This window comes from Cibotium barometz, chromosome 36 (genome assembly GCF_041138505.1).
Source record: "Cibotium barometz isolate CiBa-2024 chromosome 36, ASM4113850v1, whole genome shotgun sequence".
In the NCBI taxonomy this organism is placed as follows: domain Eukaryota; kingdom Viridiplantae; phylum Streptophyta; class Polypodiopsida; order Cyatheales; family Cibotiaceae; genus Cibotium; species Cibotium barometz.
In genome coordinates, this window is record NC_141081.1 from 15,342,031 (window position 1) to 15,352,739 (window position 10,709).

At 38.1% G+C, this 10,709-nt stretch overlaps 1 protein-coding gene across 1 annotated transcript; it reads right to left on the bottom strand.

Annotated features, from left to right (window-relative positions):
• Positions 1–8,755: 8,755 nt before the first annotated feature.
• LOC147617528 (uncharacterized) lies at positions 8,756–10,450 on the bottom strand. The gene has a single exon (XM_086775420.1). It carries the CDS (start codon positions 10,409–10,411, stop codon positions 9,080–9,082), a length of 1,332 nt encoding a protein of 443 aa, XP_086631546.1. The 5' UTR covers positions 10,412–10,450; the 3' UTR covers positions 8,756–9,079.
• Positions 10,451–10,709: the final 259 nt, after the last annotated feature.

A 10,709-nucleotide genomic window follows, 5' to 3' on the forward strand; every position in this document is an offset into this window, starting at 1 on the left:
AATGAGGAGACCTCAAACTAAATGTACGAGCTCGTATCACATAGATAAAGTGATATATCAAATGGTTCACCTACATGCTGGAGACTAAGCCTAGCACCTGTGTATTTGTGTAGCAGCAGATATAGTCTTCAAGACCAAACTATGTAAGCAGTCTCTATATATACTTTGACTACAACATCATAATACCATCATCACACTGCATAAGCTGTATGCCCAAACAAGAATGCAATGAGCCCATATCTATTATCTTAGATGACCTTGAACGTCAAAATCTTGACATGTCATCAATGCATAAAACAATGACATGTCATCAATGCATAAAACAATCACATGTCATCAATGCATAAAACAATGACCAAAAAACATATTTATATAGAGGTTACTCTTAACAGTTGGTGGATTGATGTAAAAACCATTTGCAGGGTTGTTGCAAGATTAGGGTGTCCAGTTTTATCCAGTTTATGCTGGACTGGGACAATGCTTGGAGAGCAAATTTTGGGAGGCAAGATACCTAAAATGAGATAAAGCAAATAATAAAAAATAAGTTTGTCCTTAAATTAATAATATATTATTTTAATATAATAAAAATTATTCTAATTAATCAAAATTAATCAAAAATATGATGAAATGATAAACAAATGATCTTTCCATACTTAGAGTGATCCAATTGATTTTTCCATAGATGCACCATTACAAGTACACTAGTCCCTATAGGTTTTAGATGATTCACATCAAAAATGTAATTTTATAAATTAGATTATGAAAAAGAGATCATTAAAAATCCAACCATTGGATTTGTAATTTTTACTAACCACCACATTCTACTAATGTCTTAGTATCTACCCACTCTTTTGATCTATAAGATTGAGGATTTTAAGTGGTAGCTATTGTGGGTACAAAAAGTGGCGTATATTATAACACTTTAAAGACCCTGAAATATTTAAAGAAAATAAACAAATATCTTAAAATTTTCTCAAAAAATCAAGTTAAGCTTCATATTATGTGAAGATCTAAGGTACAAAGTGGGAATCTCATATGAGTTTATATGTAAAAGATATTAGCATTTTATGGAATCAGTTCAAATTTGGGACAGGGTGTATACATTGACTTTGTACCTAAGAAAATGAGGACTTTTGACTATCTAATGCTTAATCAAATTATGCAACTATATTTCCAACTTTGAATATGATGTTCCAACAAAAGAACTTGAAACGAAATTCCTTCATTTACTAGGAGAGATTAGCCACTAAAGGTAAACAAATGTCTGTTTTTTTACTGTTTACAGGGTGCCTGAGTGGACAAAACTAGGTACCCTGATCTTGCAACCACCCTGCAATGAAGTATACATTTATTATCTCATACCATTGTTGGCAGCCAGACAACCCATCTGGCTGATTAGGGTTCCTCCCTTTGGTAATGGACTCATTTTAAGTCGATATTTCTTGTTCTATAACATCTTTTGTAATAACAGTTTCTTGAAATCGGGTAGTACTCGGATGGATGTAAGGAGGAAGGGAGATTTTCCCCGGGGTGTGTGAAAATGTTCGAAGGAGGATGTCTTCTAGGGGTAGTTCCATCTCTCTTGTTGTTACTCTGTGTTGTATGAATGTCTATTTTTGGTGTTAACTACTATCGAGAGATATGAATGAATGGGCATCTAACCCGTGTATAATCTTAATTAACTCCCATGCCTATGGGTAGGCCGGAGCTCAATGCTCTACGTTGGCTTATAGTATTAATCACAGTAGAGATAGTCATAGAAGAGCTGACTAGGTGGTTTGGAACCACTCAATTGTTGGGTCTTGATTAGATGGCGACATTTGGTGATCCTGCTGGGAACTAGCACGCTAGAAGGGGAGTAGGAAGGTAAGTGTTATTTCTACATAGGAAGCTTGAATTTTTTTCATGTGCATGACATGCATGTTCTCTTAATTAAAACTCCTAATGCAGAGGAGTTAGTTGGGGTAGGTCACGCAAGAAAGCATGCACGCCATGGTGTCCGGAATGTTCATGAGTGAGTCATAAGTAGTGTAATGGACCGTTCATGGGAGAATGAAGGAAGTTCCAGTAGAATACTGCACAATCACCGTGGTAGTTAGAGGCCTTAAAAAATGAGGGGCATAGCATTGTGCAGAAAGACTTCTAGAAGGGGCCCTGTGCCAGAGAAAGAATAACAAAATCAAGATCATCTAAGAGACCAAGAAGGAGAAGAACAAGTAGCCTCAGGGAGGATGTCTCTGAAATACACAAAGTTCAAGAGCAAAAGTGAGCAGGATCCATATGCTTATGGCTTTGCCTTTGAGAGCACCTTATTGGCTTCCAAAGCCTTATTACCACAAAAAATAGAGTATTTTGCAACAACTTTGGGTAGCAAAGCCACCAGCTGTATGCACAGTACGATGGACCATTTCCAGACATTAAAGGAACTGAAGAGAGCTTTTTTTAAAGAGATTCCGGAGAGAAACAAGACCACCACTGAGGTACTAGAAAAGTTACAAAGGCTGACTCCAAAGAAGAGACCAATGGAAGATTATGTAGTAAAATACTCAGTATCTACCCACTCTTGTGATCTACAAGATTGAGGATTTTAAGTGGTAGCTATTGTGGGTACAAAAAGTGGCGTATATTATAACTCTTTAAAGACCTTGAAATATTTAAAGAAAATAGACAAATATCTTAAAATTTTCTTAAAAAATCAAGTTAAGCTCCATATTATGTGAAGATCTAAGGTACAAAGTGGGAATCTCATATGAGTTTATATGTAAAAGATATTAGCATTTTATGGAATCAGTTCAAATTTGGGATAGGGTGTATACATTAACTTTGTACCTAAGAAAATGAGGACTTTTGACTATCTAATTCTTAATCAAATTATGCAACTATATTTCCAACTTTGAATATGATGTTCCAACAAAAGAACTTGAAACGAAATTCCTTCATTTACTAGGAGAGATTAGTCACTAAAGGTAAACAAATGCCTGTTTTTTTACTGTTTACAGGGTACGTGAGTGGACAAAACTGGGCACCCTGATCTTGCAACCACCCTGGTATACAACTTAAGCTTGGTTTCTAGTCACTTGAGAGCTATTTCTTTAGTTTTCTCATCATCACTAAATTCAATGGTGAAGCAATTGATAACTTGAATCAAAGACTGGAGAAACTTGCTTGGTTCTTGAATCTTCAAATTGGTCTTAATCTTCTATGAAATGTCTAGTAATCATTTTTACTTGAATTTGGGCAACTAGATCTTGAAGATAACTTTTACTAATCTTGTCTTGATCTTTCTAGTTAGATCACTGTATCTAAAATTCTTTTCAGGAGCTAAAGTTTTCTAACTAGGTCTAGAAGAAAAGAATATTCAGAAAACAGATACAAAAGCAAACAAGAAATTGTATACAATAAATAATTTTTTTATACATACCTCCACCTTTGGTTAATGTGTTGAGTGCGTTAACTTCTTCGGTGTCAAGCATGTCCTTTTGTGCAATTTGGTTCTTCTTTCTAGTTGGGCAAGATTTAGCATAATGTCCCAACATCTTACACCTGAAACACTTGACAACAGACAGCTTGGATACGATGTCATTGGTTGGACTATGCATATCAGATGCTTCCACAGTTTTAACTTTCTTCTTAATATATTTGTTCATTCTAGACAGATGTCGTTCAATCTTTCTTTGAAAGTTGTTTCGATGCTTTCGTTCTTGATTCAAAAGAATATGGAGAGAGTCAAGCTGTTCCTGAATAGTATGACGGTGCTGCAGATATTCACCCATTTCCTAACAATTAAAAGGAATAGGAAAAATTAAAAACAAGAGAAAAGATAGGGTTTCTTATCTCATATGGAACGTCGAGCTAGATGTGAGTCCTGCCAAGTTAGCTCAATACACAAATGCATAATTTTTCAAGAAATAATCCATGTACTTTTAAAATTAAAGCTTTATTAATTAAAGCTCAAAGAGTTTCTTAATTAAGCTTAATAATAAAAGCTTTGCTTAACATGATTTTCTACTAATTTAAATCCAACGCATAATTAAACCCAAACTTAATAAATGCCTAAATGAAATGATTAGGTGAATTCAATCATCTTGGAATTCATGAAGTTTAGCGCAGATTTGTTTAAAAAAAAGCTTTGGAGGAAATTATAATTAGTGCATAATGATTTCAATATTTACAACTTATATATATATATATATAAAGCTTTTATGTTGGTTAATAAACCTTTAATTAAGCTTATTAAAGCTTTTATAAAATTTACATTTTCAACCTCTCCCACAACGCCAGCACGTAGCGCGCAAGATTAAAAAGGGAGACTAATAATAATAATAATAATAAATCAGTGTCTCTATTTCGGGCAAATCTGAATTCCGCCCCTCCCTGAATTCGCAGCTCGCCGCCGGCCGGATGGAGAAAGAAGTCACTAGCCGCTGCCGCCCGGGTACGAAGGAGGGAGAGAGAGAGATTGGAAATTATATATATATATATATATATATATATATATATATATATATATATATATATATTACTCTAAGATTTGCACCCAGCGCATCAACTGAGGAGGAGAGGGAAAAAAAATTAAAAGTAATTTTTGAAAGCAACTCTTGAAGAATTCTCATCCCTCTATTATAGAAATTGAGCAAAGGAAAGGTTTAGCAATTCTGCTTATGGCTCTCCATGCTCCTCTGCTTGCTCTTTCAATCCGTACGGACATATTAAGAAGAGGATTAGTGAAGAGAAAGGTGGTTTTATGATTTTGGAAAACCCACTAATGGTTTTTCACCTAGTTTTATCCTTTGGACAATAGATTGATGGAGATTGATTATCCAATGGTCAAAAACAAGCTTTATTTCATCCATACATAAACAAAAATCCCTAAACGTGTTCTTCTTTCATTTAAATTCAAGAAAATTACCAAAATCACCTCTGTTTTAGTCTCTTTCACCTCTTTTGACCGCCTTCAAGAAAATTAAATTACACCAAAGCTCTGATACCACTGCAACCGGACCCTTTAATTTTCTTGAAGGAAATAATAAAAAACTCATAAAATATTTCAAATATTAAAACAACTACTTGAATTAAATTGAAAATTAAAGCATATAACAAAACATAAGACAAGAGAAAGAAATACATCACCATCAACACAAGGCAACACAAGATTGGGTGCAATCTTCCCCCTCCCAACGTGAGTGGCTTCTTCTCGTGTGGGTATTTGTGATATATTCCAAAAGTAGGCTTTAAGCCAAAAATAAAGTACACATCCATATTTGGACTTTGCCATTTAATTAGCCTTTGTCCTCAATTAACCTTTGTCCTCAAACCTTCTAAGGTTTGCACAATTCTTCTAATACAATAATCTAACTTGTGCACATATGCACATTACAAAATAAATCAACTAGTGCTCATACGCACACTGTACAATAAATTGACGCGTGCACACACACACATCACACTGATATTAAAATAATATCAAATGCCATAGTACAGCTATAAAATATTGTGAACATAATAATGAGATCTGTCCACACGCCACGACTATCTCCAAATGTGGAAAGAGCTACCATAGAGATATTAGGAATGAGATGAAATGCCAATGGGTGTAAGAGAAACCCCAAGAGCGCCAAAAATAAGTATAGTGGGCATGCATACTAATGTTCAACACCTCCATACACCATTAATACCATTAGGGGGACTAGACTTTGAATTGTTATTCCACCACTTGTTATGATAATGCAATTAGAAGACTCTAATAGTTGGAACCTAGCTTAAGCTCCAATGCTAGGAAACAAGAATAGTGGGGGTGTGTACTATTATTCCACCTCTCCATACATCACTAATACCATGTATTATGACAACTATAGTTGGATGGCTAATACTTTGGAATCCCAAGAGCTTAAGCTGCTTCAATGATTCCACCTTATATACCAATGGCCCCATATCATGCAACACTTGAGAATGGATACATACTGCCAACCTTACTTGGAACCCCAAGAGGTTAAGCTACTCTAATGACTCCAACTTATGTACTAATGGCCTCATATTATCGAACCCATAACGATGGATACATACCCCCATCTTACTAACACCTCTAGCTCCAGCCCCAATTGCAACAAACATGTTAAGGATAGCACAAAAAATATAAAGGGGCGTGGCAAGGAAAGTTGAGAGAGGAACCAAAGATCATAGGGGAAAATCAAATCAAGACAATTAGCAAAACTTGATGCACAAATTTCAAGGTGACACTTATCCTAAATAGCATTTAAAGATATTTGCACACATATAAGACACATTTGGTGAATTGGATGACTTAACTTGCATTAGTTTTAGTTTCACATTGGATGGTATAGTAGTTTAGTGGTTTAAATCATAGAAGCATGAGGAAAGAGTGAACCTGATACCTTAAAATTTACATTCATGGTGGTTAGTTTTATTCATAGTTGTCCACAGAATTGAACATCGGCTAAAAGAAAAGGGGAAAGTGTGCTTGCATGAAACATCTAAATTTAAGATGTGAAAATAGAGAAAGAATGAGTACTATTGCATTTCTTTTACGATTGCATATGTCATTGACATGAAGCTACACCATCATTAGTGATTATAAACATTGGAAACTTGTTATTATTTAGCTATGAAGCTGGATGATAACATAAAATAAGTTAGGGAAAGGTTTGGCAATAAATGCAAAATTTCCCCCTTAGTTATCTCATAAGCAAGATGTTAAACCACTTTGGTTAACATGGAGGTCTTCATCAACAATCTACATCCATAGTCTTCGATTTGATTCAACCAAAAATGACTTCATCATGTCACCCATCATGCATGTTGCAGCGCACACACTAGCAGGCAGTGTAGCTTCCTAACCGATATAAAGAGGTTCATCACCTCGGTCTTTCAAGGCTCAGCTCAGTTCGTCAAGGTCATGTGCCTCACAGTTCCTCATGGTCAAGTGCGCCACAGTGTCCCATCATCATGTAACATCGTCTCTCTCTCTCTCTCTCTGTGTCTCTGTGTGTGTGTGTGTGTGTGTGTGTGTGTGTGTGTGTGTGTTGTTTTGCATTCTAGAGATAAAAACGAGGCTGAGACTCGTGAAAGTGCAGCCTTGAATTTACCCTTCATGCTCATCAAACCTATCAATCAGCATTCCCATTTGGTAATCCCATGGCTGAATCACACCAATGTGAAGACTTGCCATTAAGATCTCTGTGAGTGTGGAAACTGAGCCCCTCGCATTTGGAGTCCATTGCATGATCTGTTGTCTACAGCACTAATTCCTATCAAGTCAGCTCTGCAAGCTGGCTGGTCAATGCAAAATCACCGCCAGCTTGCATGCAAAATCACCGCCAGCACATTCATCATTTCAACCATCACTGGGCGAGGCTTAGCGTAGTTTCAAAAGAAAAAAGAGGAAGAAGCAGCAGCAGCAGCAGCACAACGTGTATTAACTTTATCAAAAAAAAAATTCAAAGGCTTAGTGCTTGCATGTTCACACAGGCGAGAAGAAAAAGAGAAAGAGAGAGAGAGAGAAAAAAGAGAAGTGCACCAATAAAAAAAAGGAGAGAAGAGGCTTCATTGAGCTTGGCTCTCAGCCCTCAGCCATTAGAGAGAAGCATCACCAAGCTCATGTTGAGCTTTCAGCCGCCGCCAACACTTGAGGAAGAGAAGGGTGATAAAAAATCTTGCCCAACCTCACTGTAAAAGAGAGAAGTAACTCACTTCTTTTTAGGTTTTTTTTTCCTACTTTTCACTCTTTCTTTCACACATCTTTTACCCTAACTTTTGCCAACTTGACCATCTGCCCACTCAAGCCTTTATTTTTTTTTTCTAAACCCTATGGCCATTAAAATCTTTTGTCTATTGAACACTAGTTCTTGATATTACTTTGTCCAATCTAGTTTCCCTCACTCAACCTTAAAGGTGAAGCATCTACTCTCCAAGGTGAATCCATGACTCCTCCCAAACACATATTCTCCCTTTGTACAACCTTTTAAAAATGGTCCTTCCTAATTGTCCCTTGAAGACTAGGTGTTTGTAGGTGCCAAGCTGGTGGAAGTAATTACGAGTAACTGAATGGGTTGATGATTGCAAGTACAAGGTCTAATACATTTTATTACTGTAATATATGTATGGTGTGAGATAGATGTATCCAATACATCGTGATGTGCCAAATACAAAACATGATTATAGCGCACATGATGGTGATAATTAAATCAGTAGTTGATGTGCGGCGTGCCTGATAAACAAATGCGATCTACCCCATCATTATTTATATTCTCTTGAACATTCGATTTTCATAATAAACCGAAAATTTACCCTTGCATTATTTCCAAAATTCATTGCAAGACGATATACATACAAGCATGGCATACCTTGTCTAAAGATATAAACATACACGCAATGGTATTGAAGTTTCAAGAAGTATTCTAGGTGCTCAATATTTAATGTTTGTCGAAGAAGGATCCATGGAGTGCTAGATAAAATATAAAACTTGGAGATCACTCTGCCAAAGATTATTTAAAGTATTTTTATAAAATAACATCGGCAGAAAAATATTTTACCACACACATAAAAGTACATGTGATACACAGACTTTGTTCTCATTACATAATCCATATATTTTATCACCGATTCTTAAGAGGTTAGAATTTTTTTTTGGTGTTTTATAACATAATTACAATTTAGATTATGTGTAGACTAGACGTCTACCATACAATTTTGGACCTAAAAACTAGGTTTCATTTTGAAACTTTGGTAACTTATTGTTCAACCTTACGTGAATTTGCAGGCTTTATTTGAAACCCTTCAAATTTAAGCACTGGCCCATATTGGTAGATGGTTAGTGCAATAGAGTGTGTGAAGCCTGAGGTGCTAGCTCTAGAAACCATGAAATGCACTCGACCCTCTACACACTTGTGCACAAGCTTTCAACACTTTGAGCCCTTTTACTTTTACAAAGTCTGTGTGTAAGGGGCTAGGGTGTGTAGTGTACTGTGTAAGTGCACGTGCAGGAGTACGTGGAGTGTAAGCCTGAGGGGGAAAGAATTATTCCAGCCATTAGTTAATGTTGACGTGGGGATATATATATTTGCTACGCTACGTTCTCCAATGTTAAAGGGGAGCTGCTGGGGTCAGTTGGGCAGTCAGGCAGCCTGCGCCACGACAGTGTGTCTGGATTAAGGGCGAATGCCTGACGATCAGGGAAAAAGAAGTAGAGAAGAGGTCCAGCTCCTCTGACTGCGACATACTTTCCACTAAAATTAGGTACGCTCACTACGCGTGCTGCCCATTGACGATGATCGTTCCCACATTCTGGCTGGAAGCTCCATAGTTCGTAAGACCTACCATTGCTGGCGGTATTCACCAGAAAAATGGTGTGATTGCAAAGCAGTAACTTTGTTGGGACGTCCGAAGCTGGCAAATTGGGATAGGAGGCAAGCGGTGGGCCGCCGCCGCCAGTTTGAATCTGTAGCATGGTGCGCTGAGGAGTGGTGCATACAGTGTAGAAAGAGCCATTCTTTTCTACGATTTCAGCACGTGGAGGGACCATATCTACCATTGGCAGGACAGCGTGGCGTTGCCATCGGGTGTCTTTTTTGTGTAAGAGGAGCTTTTCGATTGTGAAACGGCCGTCTTTGTTAGTCCCTATGGCAACGATGGTGCTTGGACCATAGCCCAGGGTGGTCAAGTGTGTAATGGACTTAAAGGGAGGGAGCTCTAAGGAGGAGTTTTTGAATGGGTTCCAAAGGTAGATGGCCGGGTCAATATTGCTGCCGAGTTTGCTGTCTCGCAATTGGACCAGCAGGTTAGGGCCGGCGGACCAAGTGTTTCGAATCACGGTGTTGCTAGGCAGCTCGAAGAAGTTGCTCATGTCCCATCGGCAGCGCACGTGATCGAAGGCCACGATTGCATCACGTCTCACATAGCCAACGGTTGGGGTTGTATATCCTTGCCATTGTATATGCTTTTGGTAGCTGGGGCTTAATGGAAACATAGCATCTGCTGCTGCAGCAGCAACAGTTGGCAGCAACAAAGGGCTGTTTTGAGCATCCTGTGCTCTGCAAAATTTATAGTCCGCATCACCTGCACCGCTTCCCCTCTTAATACTATGATGATGATTGTCGTCCAACATCATCATGTCCTGCAGCGAAGCATCAACGCTCCTACGACACGAATTATGGATCATAGGCTCATGACATAAGCCATCCCATGCCATGTCCATGGATTCAGAAGAACCATCGATATCATTAGCTGGCATTCCTACATGCAGGTCATCATCATCGTCGTCGTCCCTGCTAAAGTTCCTGGATCTCCATAGTAATCCACCAAACCTTCTTTCCTCTAACTCAGCACCTTCATCAACGTCGAATCTCCTTGATCTCCATTCTCTCCTTTCCCCTAAACTACCAAGGCCCACGCTCATGGAAGCTGAAGCACCAAGATTATCACACACGTCGACGTCGTCGTCGTCGTCGTCGTCCCTGTCAAAGTTCCTGGATCTCCATAGTAATCCACCAAACCTTTTTTCCTCTAACTCAGCACCATCGTTTCTGCCACGCTTACGGATGTCGTGCTCATGCTGCTTCCAGAACTCGGCCATTGCGTGCGGCTGCTTTTATAGTACTCGACAGTTCGACTAGGATGGATGTATCTCTCTCCTTGTTCAAGAGAATGCTGGAGTCTCTTCGTTCAGAAATGCCTCCTGGAATAAGTATGTCGCT

What these genes read in the sequence shown, in the direction of transcription:
- LOC147617528 (XM_086775420.1), bottom strand. Translation starts at nt 10,411, where the DNA reads ATGAGCGTGGGCCTTGGTAGTTTAGGGGAAAGGAGAGAATGGAGATCA.